At 59.0% G+C, this 23,147-nt stretch overlaps 1 protein-coding gene across 2 annotated transcripts in view; it reads left to right on the top strand.

The window, feature by feature from the left end:
• Nucleotides 1-10,341, top strand: part of PLXNA1 (plexin A1) — a 49,016-nt gene extending 38,675 nt beyond the window's left edge. For both annotated transcript variants that reach the window (XM_023250088.2, XM_003982562.6), the window contains 9 exons: nucleotides 608-754; nucleotides 863-1,022; nucleotides 1,812-1,915; nucleotides 2,166-2,262; nucleotides 2,597-2,787; nucleotides 2,955-3,124; nucleotides 4,685-4,897; nucleotides 4,977-5,127; nucleotides 6,916-10,341. In XM_023250088.2, the coding sequence (XP_023105856.2) occupies nucleotides 608-754; nucleotides 863-1,022; nucleotides 1,812-1,915; nucleotides 2,166-2,262; nucleotides 2,597-2,787; nucleotides 2,955-3,124; nucleotides 4,685-4,897; nucleotides 4,977-5,127; nucleotides 6,916-7,011 (1,329 nt within the window). In that variant the 3' untranslated portion in view covers nucleotides 7,012-10,341. The remainder of the gene's footprint in view (nucleotides 1-607; nucleotides 755-862; nucleotides 1,023-1,811; nucleotides 1,916-2,165; nucleotides 2,263-2,596; nucleotides 2,788-2,954; nucleotides 3,125-4,684; nucleotides 4,898-4,976; nucleotides 5,128-6,915) is intronic.
• The last annotated feature ends 12,806 nt before the right edge of the window (nucleotides 10,342-23,147 follow it).

Here is a 23,147-nt window from a genome sequence, read left to right as displayed (position 1 = left end):
TGCACCTGTGACCTCATTGGCCTTGTGTCCTCAAGTAGTGGAAGGAGGGGCAGTGGGCCCCCGACATCTGACAGATCACCGTCAGACATAGCATTGTGTGGCATAGGGTCCACCAGGCCTCTGGCCGTGGGGGTGGGACTGGGAGCCTGGGCTCCATCCTGGGTGTGATGCTGGCTGCCACGGTCTGGCTCTGGTGAGTGGGGCTGGGGGCTGGCATGTCGGTCCCACTGAGGCCTGATGTGGGGGGAGGCTTCAGGGTGGAGTCGACTGGCCTCCGTCTTCTTTTGGCGGAAAGGCGGCTCGGCCACATGGTATTCTTCTCCGTGTGCTCCTGACCCTCGTGGCTGAGGCCCCATTCGAATTTTCGCTTTGAAGTTCTCAGGAGCAGCTGGGCTGTTGCTTAAGTTATTTATTCTCTTGCACAGTCTTCACTGGGCTCTGGAGCCAGGGTTCCCCTTGCCTCCCAGAAAGAATTTGGAAACGTTGCTCGTTTCTCCTCGTGGGACGCGTGCTCACAAACGCACCAGAAGCAGGGGGGCGGAAGGTGGGGGCAGGGGCAGGGGCGACGTGTCCTGGAAACCCCCTGACGCCCGCCCGCCTGCTACAGGAGTGTGCAGGAGAGCCCCTCTTCATGCTCTACTGCGCCATCAAGCAGCAGATGGAGAAGGGCCCCATCGACGCCATCACCGGTGAGGCCCGCTACTCCCTGAGCGAGGACAAGCTCATCCGGCAGCAGATCGACTACAAGACACTGGTGAGCGCGAGCCCAGCTGTCCCATCCAGCCCCGGCCCCTCGGCACGCCCCCGCACGGCCTGCCCCAGGAGAGCTGGGGGTTGATGCCGCGCCCCTCCCCGCCCGCAGACCCTGAACTGTGTGAACCCCGAGAACGAGAATGCTCCCGAAGTGCCAGTGAAGGGACTGAACTGTGACACGGTGACGCAGGTTAAGGAGAAGCTGCTGGATGCCGTGTACAAGGGTGTGCCCTACTCCCAGCGGCCAAAGGCTGGGGACATGGACCTGGGTGAGCCCTGGAGGGGCCCTGATGCTGGCTGGCAGCATGTGTCAAGGCCTGAGGCAGAGGGGCAGCACCGGGGGGCGTGTCTGGGGCCACAGGTAACAAGCCAGGCACTGGGTGCTGGTCTGGAGGGTGCTGGAGGCCATGGGGGGTGTTGAGGAAAGGGATGTGGTCTGGGCTGGGCTCTGGAAAGCTCCCAGCCAGGGTGGAGGGGTGGAAGCAGGAAGGACACTTCCGAGGCTGCTGCCCTATCCAGGGAGGGTTCCCATGTGCCGTAGGAGGCGGTGGGCTGTGGGAGTTGGGGCGGGGGCTGCGCCGGCTCATGAGCCAGACAGGTAGGGGCAGCTGCAGCTCTAGAAGGGCCAGAGGAAGAAGGGGAGAGCCAGGGCCAGGGAGCCCCACGGTTGCTGTGGCTGAGAGGCTAAGGGGTGGGGCGCCACGTTGGCCTTAAATGCCCGGCTGAGCTCTGGGCCTAGAGCTCTGGAAGGCAGGGCGTACCACGGGGGGAGGGGCAGCCGAAACAGGCAGAGGGCTGCCAGAGGGGGCATGGGAGGCAGCAGGGATGCGGGGTTAACTGCAGGGGTGCGTGCCTCCTGTTTGGAGCCCGGGTGGGAGCTGCCTGGAGGGAGGGAGGGGCCTCGTCTCTCCCTTATTCTGCCTTTGGAGGCCTCTCACTCAGTGTCCTCAGGAAGCTCTGCCCCGCCAAGGCCTGGCCTTCCCACTGTGACAGGAGGGAGAGTTGGGTGGGTGCCCCTGCCCAGGTGCCCGCCCCTCCAGCGCTCACCTTCCCCGCAGAGTGGCGCCAGGGCCGTATGGCACGCATCATCCTGCAGGACGAGGACGTTACCACCAAGATCGACAATGACTGGAAGAGGCTGAACACTCTGGCTCACTACCAGGTGATCCTCTGGCCACAGCTGGGGCCTTTCCCCTTGGGGGCCCGAGGCAGTGTCCAGGCCTCTTGGGCTGTGGGTGGCAGAGCTCTCGGGGACGAGGATACAGAGGCCCCACACGGCCCTGGAGGGGCACTAGTAGGGAAACAGGTTCAGAATGTGTTGAGGTGATTGTCCTCCAGGCACGGAGCCAGCAAGAGGGTGTCATCTGGGCCCCCGAGGGTGTGTCACACATCTCCTGGCCCTCTGCCTGCAGGTGACGGACGGGTCCTCAGTAGCACTGGTGCCCAAGCAGACGTCCGCCTACAACATCTCCAACTCGTCTACCTTCACTAAGTCCCTCAGCAGATATGGTGAGTGACGGGGACACTGGGCAGGGCCTGCAGATCTGGGTGGGACGCCTCCCCCGTGCTCTCTGCCGCAGGCTGGGGGGGGGCTTTGTCATGGCTTGTCACTTGGACATGACCTTTCCCACAAATTTGGAGGCTGACTCTCCCCAGATGGCACATCGTGGCACATCTGTCCCCCAGCAACCCAGGGAGGTGGGTCTGTTGACTGCACTTTTCAGATGAGGAAACTGAGGCTCAGACAGGGGAGCTGCCTGGCCTGAGGCCACCCAGCTGGCACCAGGGCGGGCACGGGTGCTAGATGTGGCGAGGCTCCCACTGACGGGCACGGTGTCCGCAGAGAGCATGCTGCGCACGGCCAGCAGCCCCGACAGCCTCCGCTCACGCACGCCCATGATTACGCCTGACCTGGAGAGCGGCACCAAGCTGTGGCACCTCGTGAAGAATCACGACCACTTGGACCAGCGGGAGGGCGACCGAGGCAGCAAGATGGTCTCGGAGATCTACTTGACGCGGCTGCTGGCCACCAAAGTAGGCCTGCTGGCTGGGGGTGGGGACGCGGGGACAGCCGGGCCCAGGCCTCAGAAAGCCAAGCCCAGAGCAAAGCCCTCATCCTCGCCCTGGCCCGGGGGTTGCGGCCAGCCGCCCCGGCCACCTTGGCAGCCCCCCTGGAGCTCTGTGCCCTCGCTTGCATACAGGGCACGCTGCAGAAGTTTGTGGATGATCTGTTTGAGACCATCTTCAGCACGGCGCACCGGGGCTCGGCCCTGCCGCTGGCCATCAAGTACATGTTCGACTTCCTGGACGAGCAGGCCGACCAGCACCAGATCCACGACTCGGATGTGCGCCACACCTGGAAGAGCAACTGGTGCGTTCTGGGGACGGGGTTGGTGGGTCCCGGGGCAGAGGCTGCCGCGAGCAGGAGCGTGAGCTCTAGGGCGCAGCTGGGCAGGGCTGGCGGCTGCGGGGCTGTGGGAGGCTGTCCCCCAGGGGCCAGGACGTAGGAGAGAGGCCCCCTGGCGGCACTGCCTGCGAGCTGAGGCCAGCTGCTCTTCGGGTTGGCCTTCCTGACTCACCCCTCCTGGGGGTGTCTGTGGCCTCCCCCACCCAGGGTCTGGGCACATCCCCTGCTCCGACTTGCAGGACCTGCCTTAGGCATGGGCGGTGGACATGCGCGTGTGTTTTCGTGCGTGTGTATTCATGTGTGTTGGGATGTGCTTGGCTGTGTGCAGGTGTGTGAGTGTGGGCTGCTGTGTGAGAAGCAGGCGCGGCGGAATGGGCCCACGCTGGCCGGCTGCGGGGCGGATATGACAGTGAGAGCAAACACCCCTGAAGCTCTCACCCCTTCCTCCCCGGGGCCAGCGGCCACCGCCCTGTCTGGATGTTGTCTTTCTGAGCCTGACCGTGTGCCCTCTGCATCATTTGCCCTGTCTTCAGAGAAGCTCCTGTGCATTTGGCCTCTGGCATCTTCCTCCCTTGTCCTCTGGTGATCTCATCCCCCCCCCTGACACTTTGGCCTCTACGTGCTGCTGCTTCCCTAGCCTGGGATGCAGCCCGGTCCTTGTTGGGGCCCACCCTGGGCCTCCAGCTCCTGCCTGCCTCCCCTGTGCTCCTTGAGGGGTTCCATGGGGTGCTGGGGAAGAGGCAGTGCCGTATAGGTCTGCATTGTCCAGGGAATTTCCTGCGATGATGGAATGTTCTAGATCTCTGCTGTCCAGAGCAGTGGCTGGCAGCCATGTGTGGCTACTGAGCATTTGACACAAGACTAGTGCAACCCAAAACAGGGAGTTTTAGTTTCACTTAATTCTATTTAATTAAACAGCCACACTAGTGGTTATTGGTTTCCTAGCTGATGGCTGTCTTAGAGGTGGCATTTTAGATGAAGAGGTCAGCTGTCTGTGGGGCTGGGTCTCCTGGATCCCTTCCTGGTCTTGCTTCGAGGGCCCATCTGGGTAGGAGCAGGGATGAGCCAGCCCAGGGGTGTCCCTGCCTTGGGGGTGAGCCTGTCCGGGTGTGAGCTAGCCCAGCAGTGTGCCTGCACAGGTGTGTGCATACCTGGGGGTGAGCCAGCCTGGGTGCGTGTGACCCCTGCAGTCGTGCAGGCCTAGGAGGACCCTGTGCAGGCCATGCACAGCGGGCACCCGAGGGTGAGGGAGCTCCTCTGGGTCTGTATGTCTCACCTACGTGTGCCTGTGTGGAGGGGACTATCCTCCAGGAGGCACCGAGTGGTAGGGACGCACAGCCCTCGCTCACTGAGAGTCCTGGCTTTCTGTGGGCCTCAGTTGTCCCATCTGCAAGGAAGTCCATGGCCACCGTGAAGGTCAGAGCCAGGAGGGCTGCGAGACCTCTGGCTGGCCCCGTCCCTGGGCCATCCGGAAGGGGTGCTGAGGCCCTGTTTGACCACGCGCCTGGGCCTGCCTACCTGCAGCCTGCCCCTGCGCTTCTGGGTGAACGTGATCAAGAACCCACAGTTCGTGTTCGACATCCACAAGAGCAGCATCACGGACGCCTGCTTGTCTGTGGTGGCCCAGACCTTCATGGACTCCTGCTCCACGTCTGAGCACAAGCTGGGCAAGGACTCTCCCTCTAACAAACTGCTCTACGCCAAGGACATCCCCAACTACAAGAGCTGGGTGGAGAGGTGAGTCGGGCGCCGGGGCGCCAGGCAGGTGGGCGAGGGGCCGGACCCAGCTCATGGCCCGCCCTGCCGCCCCTTGTAGGTACTACGCTGACATCGCCAAGATGCCCGCCATCAGCGACCAGGACATGAGCGCCTACCTGGCCGAGCAGTCGCGGCTACACCTGAGCCAGTTCAACAGCATGAGCGCCTTGCACGAGATCTATTCCTACATCACCAAGTACAAGGACGAGGTGAGCATGTGCACTCGCCCTCACCCACAGCCACCTGTTCCACACCCGCCTGGCCCAGACCCCTGCCAGGCTCCCACCTCGAGGTCCCTTGGGCCACCCCTGCTCCGCTGGCCCCTCCCCGGTCTCAGGACTGACCAGGCGCTTTTCCTTTCCATTCTGGACCCCAACCAGCCACCTCACTCGCTGGGGCAGGAAGGGAATGTCGTTATGACTCCCTTCCAGGCCTCAGGGTCGGGCTGGGCTGTAGTAGGTCAGGGATTGTGTGGTTGGTGTGGGGCGCGGGGGAGCGCATGGCAGTGTCTTTCCAAAGTGGAGACCGTGGGTCAGTGCAGGACCGTTCCCTGAGGGGCCGTTATGAGGTTTATCGGCTTGAGTGGGTGTCTCCAGGGCAGGGCACCAGGCCTTTCCTCAACCTTTAATACCTTCCTTGCTGACCTGGAGTGAGGCCTCAGGAGGTCTCCTTGGCATCTGTGCAGAGCTGGGGCTCCCTGAGCCGCTGGAGGAGGGAGGATGGACTTACAGACTGGATTGGATGGTGCACACAGGGCTGGAGAGGCAGGATGGGCATGGCCAATGCCAGGACCCTAAGGCCAGAGTAGGCCCTGCTGCAGGACCGCAGAGGCCATGAGGCCCAATCAGAGCCAGCCCTAGAGGAGGGGTAGGGAAGGCTCAGGCAGGGTTTGTCACTGGGTGTGCAGACCTTGGGGAACTTGGGCTATTCCCCGAGTGAGACGGGCCATCAAGGTTTAGAGCTATGACTGGACCGCCAGATGCCAGAGGATGGGAGGGAGGCGGGGGCCGGTGGGAGCTGTGGCTGTGCTGCCAGGCCCACTCGGTTCGGGGGCTGGGCCTTGCCCATCTGACAGGCTGTGGGCCTGATTTCAGACCTGCAGCCCAGTGATAGGAGGCGGGGCAGGCTGCAGGAGGCACGGGTCTGAGGGGCGAGGGGTCCAGCTATTCAAGTTTGAGGGGCAGAGGACCTGAGAACAGGAGTGTCAGAATCTAGGCCAGGGTGTGGGGTCGGCAACTGAGGGAAGGACCTTGGCCTGTGAATGGAGGAGGCGGCCCCAGAGGTGAGTCCAGAGCCAGGAGGGGACGGGTGGGGCCCTGGGGCAGAGAGGCAGGGACAGGCCGTGGGCAGGTGGCCCAGCTCCAAGGAGGATGAGTTGTGGACTGAAGCCCGCCTTCCTTCGGCCCTCAAGGGAAAACGGAGGGAAGCTAGCAGTCCTCTCCGAGGAGCTCTGCTGTAACGGGGTACAGAGGGACAGGCGGTGGTTGGAGGGAGCCAGGTGCAGGGAGGTGGCTGCAAGGCTGCGTGCCGCTCGGCTGCTGGCCTGCCTGACGCAGGAGTGCAGGCAGAGGGCCCGACAAGAGCCCGGTGCTGCTTCTCCCGGCCGAGCTGGGGTGCAGAGCAGGCTATGTGGGGGTGGCGTCTGTGCCCTGGGAGGCCAGGCCCTGCTGTGACAGACAGATGAGGACGCCACACCAAGAGGACTCAAAGGGCTGTCTGTGAGTAAGCCCTGTGTGGCGTTGGTGTTTCGGGGATCCAGAGTAGGAATGGTGACCCGGGGGCCTCATTCTCCACGCCGGGATCCTGGGGGGTCTAGGCTCAACCCAGGCCTCTTAGCCGAGGACGGAGCGGCTGGAACCTGGCACTGGCTCCAGAGACCCCGCCGGTCACGACCGTGTGACATGCTCCCTGGGCGCCCCCCAAGCTTCCGTGTACCCCACCCCCTGCGAGCAGGCGGCCCCAGCTAGGCCTGCTGACACCCCCGCCCCCCTCTGCAGATCCTGACGGCCCTGGAGAAGGACGAGCAGGCACGGCGGCAGCGGCTCCGCAGCAAGCTGGAGCAGGTGGTGGACACGATGGCCCTGAGCAGCTGAGACACTAGGCCGTCAGCACCCAGCGGGAGTTGAGCGAGAGGGCCCGCGGGGGCGGCCTCCGTCCGGCAGCCAGAGCTGGGAGGCCCCGGAGGCAGCCTCGCCCCCACTGTGCCAAGTGCCGGTGCGCTCAGGGCCGGCGTGCAGCCCAGTGTCCTCCCGGCCCTCCCCTTCCTCCTCCTGCCTGGCGGGGGTCCCAGTGCTTCTCGGTGTGGGTGACCGTGCCTGTAGCACCTTCTGTGCCCGGAACTGCTCGCCGCAGGGCTGGGGGAGCCCAGGTGTGACCCCTGGCTTTTGGGAGAAGAGGGTAACCGCCGGGGACCTGGGAGTAAGGCTGGAGCCCTCCAGGAAGGGGTAGCCAGCCTGGTCTGTCTCCTTGAGGCCGTGCTGCCCAGGTCAGAGGGCCAGGACGGGGGGCCAGGAGGGCGTCAGCCGCTCCCGGCTTCCTGGGCGGAGCGCGAGGCCCAGGGCCTGACGGCAGCCCAGGGGAAGGCCGAGTGGCCAGGGCCCAGCCGAGGAGAGCTCAAGTCGTCCGCCCGTCGCGCTGCCCACCTGCCGCGTCCGGCACCTCCACGCTCGCTGCTGCCCCACCGCCACCATCCTCCGATTCACCGCGTGCTGTCCATGGCCGCGGCCGAGGCCGGAGCGCCACGTCCACCTCGCCCAGAGAGGCCCCAGCTCCCTCCTATGGAGGGGCTGCAGAATGGTTCCCTCGAAGCCCCCAGGCGGCTTCCAGAAGGACTTGGTGACTCCTCTCCTGTCCTCAGGGCTGTGCCTCTGGGAGCCACTGGGGCCTGGGCCTGGGGCTCCGGATCCTGAGCGCAGGTTCCCATTATTTATTCCCCCACCGCACCGCTCCCAGCACCCACCCCTGGGCGGGCTGTGCTCTCCGACTGTGCAGGTCTTGGGAGCAGCCCCCGAGCACCCTCCTCCCTTCCGCCCTCTCTGTGTCCCCTGCTCTCCACTCCACCTTCAGCGGCTTCCAGTCTGGTGTCTCTGAGCGTGCGGGCCCCTCAAGAGCGGTGGGACACCTGGGGACTTGGTTTATGTAGGAGGAATAAAGAAACCCTGCTGTACTCTGCGCGGGCGGCCAGGGCTGTGGCAGGGCCCCTGCGGGTAGAACGCAGTGACCAGAGGGCCTGGAGGTCGGCTCTGCCCACCCTGCCCTCAGTGAGCAAGAAAGAACAAATTTTTAATTAAAAAAAACAAAAAACAAAAAAAACCCTGTACATATATATATATCTATATATATGTGGCTCTAGCCTCAGTCTCCAGCCCCAGTGGGGTCCTGTATAGTTAACTGGAGAAGGAGAAATTTTACGATGTAGAATAAGGAAATTAAGGCGGTGGGAAAGCAATACCAAATGGTCGTGGAGAAAGTGGCCAGGGTTTCCCTGACTGGAGCCCCCCCACCCAGGCCTCTGCCCCTCGACCTGTGGGTCATCCTGTTTTCGTTTTGATGTGAGGAGGAGAGAACTTCTCGCTGGCCCCTCGAGAGCGTCCAGGGCGCGGGGCCGTGGATTCCTGCATGACTGTGCTAGCGTTTAGTCTGACTTGATCTTTTTAAAACTGCAAGTGTTGAATACTAGAGGTTGTTAGGCCCTTTTTTTATGTTTTTTAATTAAGCAGTCACTTGTGAAAGCGAACGAGCGGCCCGGCCCCTTTCCAATTCACTTTTTCGACGGTACTAAAGATTCCCACGGACTTTAAGGGACAGCTAACTGTGGCCGGCCCCGCGCCCACGGGCTGCCCGTCTTGGGGTCCCCCCCTCCTAAGCAGCGTGAGCCACACCTTGGAGATCAGGTCGGGGGCCTCCCCCTCTCGTCAGGGAGCTGCATGAAATCCGAGCACAGGAAGCTCCCGGAACAGGGCAGATGGGGGTCTTACGGGCACTGGGCAGGGCTCCCGCCTCCCACTGCCATGGGTGCCCCAGTGGAGCTCAGGTTGGCCCCTGTGCCCGGCATGGCCAAGCTGAGGACAGTCCGTCTAGAGATCAGGCTGTCTTCTGGTAGCCGCTTTCCTTGACCTGGATTCTCGTCCTTGGGTGCACCCCTGCCTCCCCTCTGGTGTAGCCTGGCCATGCCTGGGGGCAAGCCTCTGTCCCCACCCTACCCCCGAAAGTCTTCCCAGGGCGCCAGCTTCTACTTGAAGCCCCCGTTCTTCCAGTTCTGTGAGGGTCAGGTTGGGACTGCTCAGCCCCTGTGCCCCCCCACTCTTCAGAATCCAGTTCCAGCCCCTTCCCCCACCGTCCCTGGTCCCCGCAGAGCTGAGCCCCTGTGCCTGCCTCTGGGAGGCTACAGGTTCCAGGGCGGTGCCCTCCTTGTGGCCTAGTCACCTGGACGGTGGGCGGGCAGCGGTGGCCGAGGGAGGCGCAAGCACTTTAGCAGTCTGTGTTTACATGCGAGCCCCTGGCGCTGATCGTGCCCTGCCCTCACCGGTGCGGCAGGCCCCGAACCTACCTTCCCGGGTCTGCAGTCAGACCCCATGTTCTCCCCGTCACTACTCCCAACTCTGTAGCACCCCACTGGCACCTGTGCACGGACTCCTGCCCGGGGCTCCGACCCTAACACAGGCATGAGGACCTGGTAGGAGCCTGGAATTGGAGCCCTGCTCTGCGTGGCAAGGGTGGTTGCCTTTGTCCCAAAGGCCCTGCTGCAGCCCCGGGGCTTGGGCGATCCAGGCCACGGTGTGGGGTGCAAGGGCTCCCAGCTTGTCCCAGACACTGCTGCTATCGCCTGCCCTGCTACTGCCACTCCTCACCCCCCCTTCCCCCCGCCCTTCCCTGCTCTGCACCATCTCAGGAGTGTCCAGGATAGCTCACACCTCGGTCTGGGAGCCTGGTCCCTCCATATACCTCGAGCTTGCCCTGTACTTCCTGACCCAGGGCCCGAGGAGCCGGGGTGGGGCCTGTGGAAGCGGGACCTGGGGCGCCTGAGACCAAGGGCCCTGAACATCCCTCCCGCCCTCCCTACTTTGGCCTCGCTGAGAGCACCCCCACCCCGGTTCCCCAGTTCTGGATCTGATGGCTCACGTCGTTGGTGCTACACAAGCTAGAATAGATATATTTAGAGAGAGAGACAGATATTTTTAAGACGAAGCCCACAATTAGCTGTCCTTTAACGCCACAGAGCCCCCACCCAAAAGAAGAGCGATCACTCGGCCGGCCTGAGCCGCCCCCTCAGCCACTGTTCTCCAGCAGGAGCAGCATGGCCGACCGGGCGCTCGGCCCGCGGACTGTGTAAATATACGGCTGTTTCCTATTTTACTGTTCTTCAGATTTAGTACTTGTAAATACACACACACATTAAGGAGAGATTAAACATTTTTGCTAAATCTCTCGGCTCTGCGTGTTCCTTGCTGGGAGGGGTTTGGGGCAGGTCCCACACCTGAGCAGCATCGGCCGGTCGAGACGGGACCCTTGCCTGCTGAGCTGGGGCTCGCGGAGGCGTGGCAGCATCAGCCAGGCCAGGCCTTGGGGGTTTGGTGCTCTGGGGCGGGATCCCGTGCTTGGCTGTTTGGAGGCACTTTGGAACCATCAGCTGACCCTGAAAAACACCAAAGCCCAAGCCCCTCAGTTCCCACTGGGACTCCACCGTGCCCTCAGTGAGCAAGAAAGAACAAATTTTTAATTAAAAAAAATATATTATATATATATATATATATATATATATATATATATATATATATATATATATATCAGTCTCCAGCCCCAGCAGGGTCCTGTATAGTTGAGGAGGAGAAATTTTACAATGTAGAATACGGAAATTAAGGCAGTGGGAAAAAGCAATGCGTCTCTGGGGCCCACACAGCACAGAGTCCTGGACTCACGTGCAGCCCAGAGCTGTTCCCAGGGGCCTTGTCACCATACAGATTCTGCTGCCCAGAGCCAGGAGTGGCCTGGGTGCTCCAGTGACCTCAAGCCCCTTCCTGGGACAGGAAGGGCCTGGGGCTGTGCTTACCAGACGTTCTCAGCCGGGAGCACGCGTTGTGGGGAGCCCTGTGGCTGAGGAACCCCGCGGGAAATGTTGGCTGCCTTCGCAGCACAGACTAGCACAAACTAGCGCATTCCGTCCCCTGAAAACTGTGGCAGATACTTTTCGGGCGAAAAAGGTGTCGGTGTAACCTCCGCCAGCATGCGGCTCTGGGCAGGGGCCTCGTCTCTAGGCCCGGTTTCCGACATGGCCCAACAGGGATGGCCGTTCCTGCCCCAGAGGGTGGGCATGGGGGCCACGTCCAAAGCCGTGGTGCATTTGGACGAGGCAGGCCTATATCCGGTGGGACAGGCGTGACACGTCCCCAAAGGACATACCTGTCGATCGACCAACCATGACCGGTGTACGAACTGGTTTGGAACTTTATGAGATGAGGTCATTACCCCCAACAGACGGGGAGCTGAGGGGCACCCAGCGGTAAGTGACAGAGCCAGATGGAAAACCGGCCGCGGCACATCCAGGAGGGAGTTTCCCAGAGAGCCCGGCAGCGCTCCGGCCTGCCTTCCCGCTCTATCTTTCCTTCCCGAGGGCTCTGACAGTGGTCCATAAATCATAATCAATACCTCCTGCTCCAAAATGGGCCCGTCCTGACAGCCGGGCTGCAGGCGTTGAGCTCAGCGCCAGGCTCAATTACTAAAGAGAAATCAGTGTAATCACCATGAAATTGCGTCGGAAACAAATTTAGCAAATGCGTCCCGCTTGGGGTGTGACGCGGCCCGTTCTCATGGCTCGGTCCCCTCCAGCTTTCCGGCACAATCAGTCCTGCCTCAATTACCCTCGTTAGGCCGCCGAGGGCTCCAGCCCCACCAGCCTGAAAGTAGGCGATCGCCTCTGAGCCGCAATCAGCGCTCGCTGCGCTGTGATCACGCGTAATTACACAGCAAGCGCCGTGCGGGAGGGAGGCAGGCGCCTTCTGATTGCCGCACACGTTGGCTTGTCGAGGGTATTAAAACCATCAGCTATTAATACCAGGGCGTGCTGGCTGTGCCGAGCGGGGCATGTCAACGGGGCTGTCTGTGGGTGGCAGAGGGCTGAGGCTGCGCTCTGCACTTGTCAGCTCCGGGGCCGGCGAATCAGAAGCTGCAGGAGGCCAGAGACCACTTGGGAGGTTGCTGCGATGTCCCCGAGGAGCCTTGGCCCCACCGTGCCCCTTTGGGGCCTTCCGGGACGCCCAGCGGCACGTGAGATGGTGTTGCTTCATGGGCACGTGTGGCCTTTCTGAAAATGGGCTGGGTGACCCGTTCCCACCGTTGGATTGTCAGCGGAAGTGACTTACGGTGCGTCCAGGTGGGGCCTATAGTCCTCCTGCACCGAGGATCCTGAGAGCAGAGCTTCCAGCCAGCCTGCCGTGCGCACAGGGCTTGAGCTCAGAACAGTAGCAGGTGTGCGAGACACGGTCATTTGGGGAACTTTCTGCAGCGCAGCCCAGACTCTGCTGACTGATAGGAGCTGGAAGCATTGTAGCCCCATCTGAGAGAGGAGGACCTGAGGACAAGGAGAGGTGAGATCAGTCATCGCCCGCAGACACAGCACTGTCAGTGCCAGAGCGAGGATTCAAACTCAACTCACTCGGGGTCTTACTATGTAGCTTGAGAAATCCACTTTCCAGCCATCATTGCCCGTTCCGGTGAAAACCACCCCAACAAAATAACCACGCATATTTTTCTTCTGGCGGGGGGGGGGGGGCGGCTCTCCATCATAAATATCTTCACCTAAGCTAAACTGGCTTGAGCAATGGAAGGGAACCGGTTGCCTCCTGTGATAGAAAAGTCCAAGGGTGTGTCTGGCTTCAGGTCTGGCTGGATCCAGGAGCTCGATGAGGTCATGAGGAATCTGTCTTCTTCTCTGTCATCTGTACTGGTTCATTCTCAGGCAGGGCTCTCCCCAAGTGGGAGGCACCAATGACTGCCAGCGGCTGTAGGCTTACCAAAGCACATGTCCAAGTAGAGATTTCATTAGCCAACTTTAGGGCACACGTCTCCATTTGAACCAAACATTTTGGCCTGGAGAACGAGGTGCTCTGATTAGCCGGATTCAGGTCACACGTCCAGTGGGAGGAGGAGTCAGTCCATTTGCTGCTCAGGGTTTTGCAAACTGTGTAGAACCGTGCATTCCAGGACCAGGGAGCCTCGTGTAGTTTGTAAGTTCTGGCCGTGTCTGTGCGCAGGACGCCTGAGGGGACGGATGGATTGTTGGAGGTGTGTGGGGGCATTTCTTTGATTATCCAGTCTCTTCCCAGGGGGCCCGTAATTAAGTGCTGACTGCCCACTCGAAATGCACTTAAAATGCCCAAGTCTTACCTGCCACCCGGCTTCTGCTGCCCATGTGACCTTGGTTGAGGGGGAGATCTGGCCTAAGACTAGCCATGACACCAGGGAGCCCTGCCAGGAGGGGCCAGGCTGGGTGCAGTGGGGAGGTGACAGGGAAGCTGTGACACACCTCTGGCCATGAGAGGTGATTCACCCCCGGGGAACATATTGGATACAGTGCATTCTGACTGCTAACTCAGAAGTATTTTCACAAGAGGAGTGGAGCAGGGTCCCCCCCGGGCTGGGGCTGGGGTGGCCAGAAGTTCCTGGACTACTCCAGCCGGAGGGATGTCCTCTTTCCTCCTCCATCCCATCGACCCCTGCCCACCAACCCTCCCCCCAGCTCACGCATACAGCCACCCGCCCGCTGGTCCATCACCGCCCCCCGTCCTACCCCATCAACACCATCTGTCTCCAGCCACTCACCTGCACTGCCATTCCTCTCCTTTCTCTACCGCCTTCCGATCATCTCCCCATGGGGCCATGGGTGAGGTTGAAGCAGGATCTTAGAAGAGTTTGAGCCTACACGTGTGGGCAGGGTGCAGGGGCTGGGGGAGGGGAATGGTCGTGAGCCTTCAAGGGGGTCGGAGTTTCAGTGGGAAAAGACCTACGTGTTCCGGAGCTGGGCGGTGGGGACGGCCGCACGGCAGTGTGAGTGCGCTCAACGCCAACTGAACTGTGTGCTGAAAACTGGCCCAGCTAACTTTTATGTTACGAGTACTTTCCGGCATTTAAAAGTAATAAAAAAAGTTAAAAAAAGAGCCTGAGCTTTACTGTGTGGATCGGAGGGCCACAGAATGTTCTGGAGCTGGAGAGCTCTGCTCTTTTCTTTGGGGCTTGGTGGCCCCGTCTGCACATCGGCTGCAGTGCTGGTGGCCTAACACCTCTGGCTGTGGCCCTGGCCTCTGTCCTCAACTGACTAACCCTCTGGACGCCTCCCCTGGCCCCAAGTCCCGTAGCCTGTCTTACCTCCCACCTGCCGGACTTCCCCGCCCCCGCCCAAGTCTCTTCAATTGTCTGGCGCGCTGCTGTCGTGGGCAAGTCTGTCCCACTGAGCCGGGGCTCCAAGGGCAGGCAGGCCACGCACCAAGGCCTCCACCCCCGCCCTGCGGCCCAGGCACAAGGCAGGACTCAGGAGGTGAGGCCCCGAGTCTCGGAGCCCCCCAGGCCGGCGCCAGGGCCCTGCCTGGAACCCCCCCACCACCTCCGGAGTCTGCTTCCTCTCCGGCAGGTGAAGCCTCTTCCCCGCCAGCTTTCAAAACCTCTCTCTTCTTTGCTCACGAGACTTTTTGGTTTTTTTTTACCAGATACAGACATTTTTTTCCCTTTATATAACCATTGTGTCATTATCGCACTAACAAAATTAGTATTTGCATATTCAAATCTCCTCAATTGTCTCAAACCCATGTCTTCACAGATGGTTCCTCTGAATGAGGACCCCCAGGACCCCGCCTCGTGTCACATCCCTTTGGTCCCAGACTACAGGCGCTCCGTCTGTCTTAAAGCCCTTTCTTGTGGGGAAGCAGGGCCTTCGTCCCCGTGACTTTGAAGCAGGGTGGGTGTGGGGCGGGTGCGACACGCTCCCTCGACCCAGGCGGCCATAAACCGTTCTTGAACTAGAAGCTTGACGGGTCAGGATGGGGGGTCCAGGCCGGCAGGGCCCCGCGCTTGCCAGAGCACCTGCCAGGGTAAACAGTGACGTTGGCGCTGATGAGGAACCCAGCCTCGGCTGCCCTCTCCGGTCACTGCCAAGGCCCCCAGGTGCCCCACGGCCTCAGAGGCTCCCTTCTCCTCAGCTGCGTACCCAGTCCTTCCGAATACACTCTTCCCATTTTGACTTGAAGAGGTCATCGAAAGGGAAACCTGATGGCACTATCACAAGTGGATGACCCCTGTCGCTTGTCATCAGTAGAAGGTGACTGCAAAAATAATATAGGGAAAGCAAAAATAGTATGAAACTCTAGCAGTAGTAGGAATTCTAGCAGGCATAAAGTCCTGGCTGATAAGCTGCTCGGTGGAAGCGGAGGGGCGGCTCTCCGACCCTCCAGGACCCCCCTCCCCAGTTCCAGCTCTCGGCAGGTCCTGTGAACTTGCGCTTCCTTGCCGGCTGCCCCGGCTGGGCCTGGGGTGGGAGCAGGGACGACCCTGCGTGTCCTCAGGGTGGGCGACCCTCAGCCCAGTGCCGTCTGGCAGCCCAGCCCCGAATCTGCCGCCCTCCAGCCCGATTACACCTCCTGCACCCTCTGCCTCGTCCCTTGCACGACGCTCCCTCTCTGGCCCCGCTCCTCGTCCAGACTGAATGTCACCCGGGAGGCCTCCCCGGGCTCATCTAATGTCAGGTGTGCCCCATCTGAAACTGTAACATAGCGTCTAGGGTGGCCACATTTTAGATGCCCGGCCTTAGCGGACCCGCAGGCTGGCCCTGTGTGCCTGTGTGTCCCTGCTCCTGCAGGGGCCCCGCTCAGCGGCCCTGAGAGCTTTCTCCCTCCTCCTTTCTCTGGCTTCCACACCACTCCTGGGAAGCCCCCCCACCCCACCCCTCAGGGCTCTCCCTGGATGTCTGAGCTCCGAGGGGGCCGGTCTTGTTGACCTCACACATGCGAGCCTGTGACATTCCTGGCATTCTTTGTACATTCTCCGGGCTTGAAAGAACACAGGGCAGAGAGCACAGGCGCAGGGTTAGGTCCCAGGAAGAGAGCCAGAAAGGCCTCTCTTCTCTCACTGGAACTAATTACCTAACAACAGGTTTCCAGGCACGGATTCCCCTGAGGCCTTCCTGGCCTGGAACCCTGGGTCCTGCACTTGGTGCGTGTGGTCAGGGTAAGTCTCTGCCCTCCTCTGCCTTAGGTTCTTCATCTGTAAAATGGGAGAACGAGGCCAGAAGCGCCCTGCCGGGCTTGGCCACAGGGTTGTACCCTAAAGCTTGGGGACGAACAGTGGGGAGGGTGTCAGAGATGCGCGCAGGCGCGTTTTCAGGTCTGCAAATCCTGTTATCTTGCAACAAAGGAATCTCATGTCACCCGGGGCTGCAGCACCCACTTCCTGTACGAGGCCATCGTGAGGCTATGGGCATCAGGGAAGGGTCATTTCTGAGCCCCTTCAGCTGCCTCACAGGCCACAAGCAAGGCGGTAATGCAGAGAGGACCGGCTGAGTTACCCCTGCCACCACGGAAAGTGTCGGAAGCCTGGAAATCAGGAGTCCGGAGGAGAAGGCTGCCGCGGTGGGGTGGGGGAGCAGAGGGGCATCCAGAGGAACGGCTCCTATCCTAAAGCTGACGCATTTGTTTGCTGAGGACTGAGGTTGAGAAGCAGAGGTGAATGGGACCAGGGCTGCTGCCCATACAATTCCAGGACTGTGGTCTATGCTAATGATGCTCATGGAGTTGTGCAGTGCACAACCTGCACAACTGCACAAGGCAGCTCTGCCTGGGTGAAATACTTCCACTGGAGGCCGACAGAAGAATTGATTTCCCTTCCCTAGTGTCAGGAAGTCTCATAAGCTTTGCCTTAGACCCCAGTGCCACCTCGGGAAGAAGGAAGAAAAGGGAGGAAGAGCCCTGTTGGGAAGGTGAACTGTCACCTGGATTTAACATTTTTCCCAAAGACACTGTATTGAAACACAAGAGATCGTTTAAACATCACTAAATTTGGGTTGTTTTGTTTTGTTTTAAAGATTAAGGTTTTGTTCCTGCTTCTCGATAGGTGGGAGGCTTGGGAGCAAGATTAGGTAAGCTACGGACAATTAAGAAGCTGCATTAACAAAAATACCCGAGCAGAGCTGTGTGCATTTGCAACCCTAGAGACACGTCAGGCTGACATGTGGAGTGGAGAAGTGAGGGCTTCACTCACCAACTCCAGTCCTTAGTCTCAGACCGCTCTGTCCATGCAGATGTGCCAGTGGGGCTGGCCACACGCCCCGACTGACACGTGACACCAGTCAGCCAATCAGAGCCTCCCTTCCTCCCGTCACCTGATCAGGGACAATTTTTTTCCCCCTGAAACTCTTGAAAAGAGACAACATTCTTTGACACAGGGTGAGCTTGTCAACCAAGAGCTGCCAGGGCTGGGGGTGGGGGTGGGCTGGGGGAGGGCACTTCATGAACCTAATTGTGAAGCCAACTCAGGAATGTAGAAAGGAATGTAGAGATAGGAGAAAGAGGTAGAGAGGGTGAGGGCAGAAGACAGCCGGCAGAGAGGAGAAGGGAGACAGAGAAAGAGAGAAAGAGAGAGAGAGAGAGAGAGAGAGAGGGATTAAACTTCTGGATCCAGCTATGCCTGAAGACTGGTCTACTCTCACCTTTGGTTACGGTAACCGACGGATTCTTCTTTTTTTCCTAGTTTTGTTCAAATCAATCTGCCATCGCAATTTAGAGTGCAGACCCACACTGTGTGATGAGATAGCCCCTGGTCACACGCGGCTTTGAAGAGCTCTAAATGTGGCCAGTCTGAATGGAGACGTGCTTTGCGTAGAATACACAGCTGCTGTAAAAATATCTCATTAAAATTTCTGGTATGGATTACATGTTGAAGCGATAATATATTGGATAGACAGGGTTAAGTAAAATATGTTATTAAATTTAATTTTACTTGTGCCTTTTAGCTTTTTAAAATATGGCCACCAGAGAATTTTAAATTACATTTCTGGCTCACATCATATTTCTATTGGACAGAGTGGGATTAGACTAATTTTCTAGGGATAAAAGAATATGCTCTTTTAGTGGGGTGTGTGTGTGTGTGTGTGCGTGTGGTACATGTCTTAACGCCAACTGCTTCCAAAGAGGTGTCTAAGGAGAGTGATTTCTGCTAACCAGAGGGGTCTCGGTTTTCCGAGAGTGGGACGGATGGGCTGAGTCTCTTTACACGGCCTGTGCTTAATGGACTGCATGGCCTGCACAACCGTACAAGGTGGCCTTGTGTGGCTCAGGCGCATGCAAATTTGGGGCGAGAACTGGGGAAGTAAGGAAACACTCTGCTTTCTGTTTTCTAACTGGCCTCGGTGAGCCATAAGTCACATATACCATACAATTCACCCATTTAGGGTGTAGGACTCCGTGCTTTTTAGTATATTCATGCAGTTGTATGGCCGTCATCGCTGTCGCCAAGTTTAGACCATTTTCCTCAGCGCAGAAGAAACCCCACACCCCTTCTCCTCCACCTCCTGCTCCCTGCATCATCCCCCACGTATCCATTCATCCGTGGATGGACGCTTGGTTTGTGTCCACTCTTTGGTTGTTACGAATAAAGCTGCTGTGAACATTTGTGGACCACTTTTTCGTGTGGACAGATGTTTTCATCGCTCGTGACTGTGTACCTAGAAGTACAGGGTCAGGGCTGTGGAGTCATGTGGTAACTCTACGTTTAACTATTTGAGGAATTGCTAGAATGTTCTCTACTGTGGCTGCACCATTTTACATCCCCACCAGCAAAGCATGAAGGTTCCAACACCTCCATAACCCTGCTCACACTTACTATTTTCTGGGGTTTTTCCCCTTCAGATAGTAGCCTCCCGATGATGTGACAGCTGACTGTGGTTTTGGTTGGCATCTCCCTACTGATGAGCGATGTTGAGCCTCCTCTCCCGTGTTTATTGGTCATTTGTGTATCTGTTTGCGGGGAGACGTCTGTTCAAGTCCTTGCCCATTTTTGAATTGGGTTTGTTTGGCTTTTCTTGTTGTATTTGGTCGTTCTCTATACGTTCCAAATATCAGTCCCTTAACAGATATGGGATTTGCAAATATTTTCTTCTGATCGATGGGTTGCCTGTTAGTCTGTTGATCGTGTCCTTCGAGGCACAAGAGCTTTTAATGTTTATGAGGTATGGTTTGTCTATTTGCTCTTCTGTTGCCCGTGCAACAAAGGAACAACTCTCTTTTTTCTTCGGGAGTTATCTTTCTTTCGTTCCTCCCACTGTCTTGAAAGATGGTTTTGCCAGGTACGCGATTCTGTGGAGTTATTTTCTCTCAGCACTTTGGAGATTTAATTCAGTGTTTTATAGCCTCTGCCATTACTCGTGGGAGGTTGGCCATGAGTCGAATTTGCTTTCCTTGAAGGTGGTGTTCTTTCTTTCTGGCTGTTTTTAGGATCTGCTTTTCATCTTTGGCGTTTTGGAGTTTAGATCCGTTGTCCCCCTGATCCTGCGTCAGTTACAGCAGAATGTTCTGGATAATGACCCTTCCGGTGGGGGCCATCTAGCGACCCCGTCTGGAGGCCCATTTCTCAGCCTTTCTAGTGATGGTGCAAAGGCTTCATTCCCCTTGTCCAATATCTTGAAGTCCCCGGAGTGGTTTCTGTTTTGTGCAACGAGCCGACGCAGGGACAGGGCCTTCAGCCCCGACCGCCGTACTGGGAGCTGCACTTTTGTCTGAGTCCCAGAAGCTCCGGTCCAACACTTCTGATGAAGGTCTTGGAGGTGGGCTCGTGCTTCCATGGGGCGGAGGGGTCCGCATCCCATCCACGTGCTTCCAGTTCTCTCCCCCTTCCTTTGCTCCTGCCGACCTCTGACCCACTTGTGGAGCTTTGTGGGGGAGGCAAGGGGGCTCCTCAGTGGTCCCCCTTGGAGCCTGGCCATCGGGCGGATCATGGTTGTTTCTGTGGGTGATCTGAACCAGGGCGTAGAACGTCGTTGGACAGTGTTACTGCCCCACCCCTGCCCCAGCCTCTGACATTTCCTTACAAACCATCGGGGATGCTTGCTGGCCTTTCTTGTAATCTCGGGGTGTTTCCAACAGTCCCCTGGCTCTGGTTCTCCTGCAGAAGCCCTTCTTTCTGTCTACAGCTGCCCCCTGGCAGGCGAGAGGTCGGCGTGCTCCTCATTTAACTGCCCGCTAGTTGAGACTGCCCCCTTCCGCCTCTACCCACTGAGACTGGGGGGCGGCTGGGGGGTCCTGCTCACACATCGGGGCAACAGGCACGAAGGCCTGGCCCATCCCTGGCAGAGGGTGAGCCTGGACCAGGAAGCAATTGCTTAGCTGCATGAACCACTTCGTTCCAGGGGTGGGTTCCCAGCATGCCCCACAAGGGCCATTAAACCTCTCAGGTGGGGGCCCTTGAAGGTTGACAGGCAGTCGCTCTTGACTTCTGAATTCCTGCCAGCTAAAATACTTCCCATAGCAACTGACTCTTGAAATGCCTCCCATCGGGGGCTGGATTGGAATCAGCAGAAGAAATTTCCCCAAGCTCTGTGCACACAGGGCTGGGAGATCCTCTGGGACGGGCCCAGTATGAGGAACGGATGGAGTGTCACCCCGGCTGGGGTGGCGGGGGGTGGCGGGGGTGCAGGTCACGATCCCTGAATTCTAGAAACCAAACATCAGGGTCTAGTGATTCTAAAGGCTGGCTCGTCTGCGCCCTCCATGCATGTGCTCAGGGCCACCTGCTCAGCGAGGGCCCCCAACCACCCCCAGAGCTGTCTCTGCCTCTCTGTTCTGCTTCGTGTTTCTCCAAAGCATGCATCACCGTCACTGAGTTACCCTTTTCACTGCCTCGTCAGGGCAGGACAGAACAGAACAGTGCCTGGCACGCAGGAGGGCCACAGCGAACGGCCGTCGAATAAATGAATGAGTGGTTTCTGCACACACAGGGTCCCCACTTTTATGGGGACACCCCACCCGTCTTCAGCCAGGTGCATCGGCATCATCTCTCCTGCAGGCGTACAGGATCGTCACCTGCTCCTCTCAGCACCAGGGACGGCCTTGCAGGATGAGTGGTTTCTACAACCCATTCCCGGGGCTCTGCAGAACCCCATCAGTAGGCATGATGGGTCACTTCTCCCATCGTGGCGCAGAATCTCTATGCTTTCAAGAAATCGTGTGCTTCCCTACCCGTGTGCGCCCCCCGCCCCCGACTATGGCTCCCCACCCTGACTTTCCCCCAGTACTCTGGGTCCAAACTCTGCCCATGCCTGCATAGAAGTCACCACGGGCAGGGGGTCAGGTGACTCCAAGGCCCCCGAGGTAGACTTACGGCAAAACTACCCCCAACTCTCACCCCCCCCCCCGTTATCCCTGTGGTGCCCCTCCGGTGAGGATGCAGCGTCCATCTCCCCACCCCTTAAATCTGGGCTTCCCTGTGACCCAGTTTGAGCTTCAAAATCCTTGGAGGCTTGGCCTCAAGAGGCCTTGGAGGCTTCACCTTCTCATGGATCAAGAGAACAAACCCTGAGGTGTCTGGGTGGCTCGGGTGGCTGAGCGTCCGACTGTTGATTTTGGCTCACGTCGTGATCCCAGCGTCGTGGGATCTAGCCCCGAGTTGGGCTCCAAGCTGACCGTGGAACCTGCTTAAGATTCTCTCTCTCTCCCTCTCCACTTCTCCCCCGCTCACGTGCTCTCTCTAACAACGACACATAGAGAGCAAACCTTGGCCACCCTGCCAGGGGGTGAGAGACCATGTGGAAGAGAGGCCAGCTGCCCCAGCCAAAGCCACCCAAGCCCCGCCTACAGCCGGCCGACCCGCACGGCCTACCTCTGGGCCTGTGGGCAGTAAATGACGCTTGCGATTTTCGGCCACAGAATCTTGCAGTGGTTTCTTAAGCGTGGGGTTGCCAGATAGAATAGAAGTTACCCCGTTGAATTTGAACTCCAGATAAACCGCAGGACATTGCTTGTTGCTTATCTGAAATTCAGATTTAACTGGATGGCCGTGTTTTTATTCGCTAAATTTGACGGTCCTGGTTGAGCAGCAGCGTGATGGGCTACGCCATCCCCCAGATTCATCTGCTGAAGTCCTAACGCCTGCCACCTCAGAATGCGACTGTCTGTAGGCAGGGTTTTTGAAGAGGTAATTAAACTAAAATGAGGTTATACGGGTGGGGCCTAGTCCAATCTGACTGGTGTTCTTAGAGGGACGACCCCGTGAGGACGCCGGGAGAAGACCACCGTCTATCAGCCAAAGGAGAGAGGCCTCGGAGGAAGCCAGCCCGGCCGACAGCTTGACCTTGGACTTGAGCCTCCACAACGGAGAAGAAATCGGTATCTGTTGTGCAAGTCGCCTACAGGGCCTTGTGGCTGATTCCACTCTGGTAGAACCAAGAGGCTGTTTTCTGCTCATGTTTGGGAGATTATCCGAAAATGAATGTTTGTGCGAGAAGGTTGCTTTCCAAGGGGAGCGCGGGGCCCCGTGTCAGGTGCAAGCAGATGGGTATCTCCCCGGATGCCCCAGATCAGGATGGCAGGACATTGCGAGCGAGTGGGGTCACGTGCGGGGAAGACAGCGGGAGTCTGAAGGTCCCTCCCCTCCTCCGGTGTGTCAGATTCCCTGCCCGCTGGGCACATCCTCCCCGGCCTGTACTGTGGCTGGCGGCAGGTTGGTGGGGGGCATCCTAGGGTGCTCTTTGCTCTTCTCACTGCCTGGGGGTGACCTCCCTGCTGCCGTCTGGCCGGCTCCCCCTCCTAGACTGTGGGTCCTCCATTGCCAAGCTGGAAGGTTGAGGCATCCTTTCCCAGCCACCTTCACCTTCACAGGTGGGACACAACACATACCCCTGATCAGCAGACCCAGGTCGCTTGCTGGCGGAGTGGGGGCAGTGCAGGGCTGGTGCCCACCACTTCGGGCCGGCCTTGTGGCCTCGGTGCCGCCCTGGCTTATGGTGTGGTTGGGGCTGTCGTCGGCTCTCCCATTCTCCAGGCCTCCCGGAGAGCCTGCGACTGAGCTCTGACTGTCAATACGCAGAGTGTCTGTCGCTCGCAGTCAAGAACTCTGATGGTTGCAAGGGTCTCAGTCTGTCAAGCGCCAGGGTCAGGCTAGCAAGAGGCTTGGCTAGCCGGATGGGATGTCTCCTTTGGCCACTTAGGACACTCGTTCTCTGCAGCTGGACCAGCCGGGGGCAGGAAGTGGGGGAGGA

Source organism: Felis catus, chromosome A2 (genome assembly GCF_018350175.1).
Source record: "Felis catus isolate Fca126 chromosome A2, F.catus_Fca126_mat1.0, whole genome shotgun sequence".
Classification (NCBI taxonomy): Eukaryota; Metazoa; Chordata; class Mammalia; order Carnivora; family Felidae; genus Felis; species Felis catus.
The sequence above is the reverse complement of the archived record's forward strand: the minus strand, read 5'-3'. Positions and strand labels throughout refer to the sequence as shown.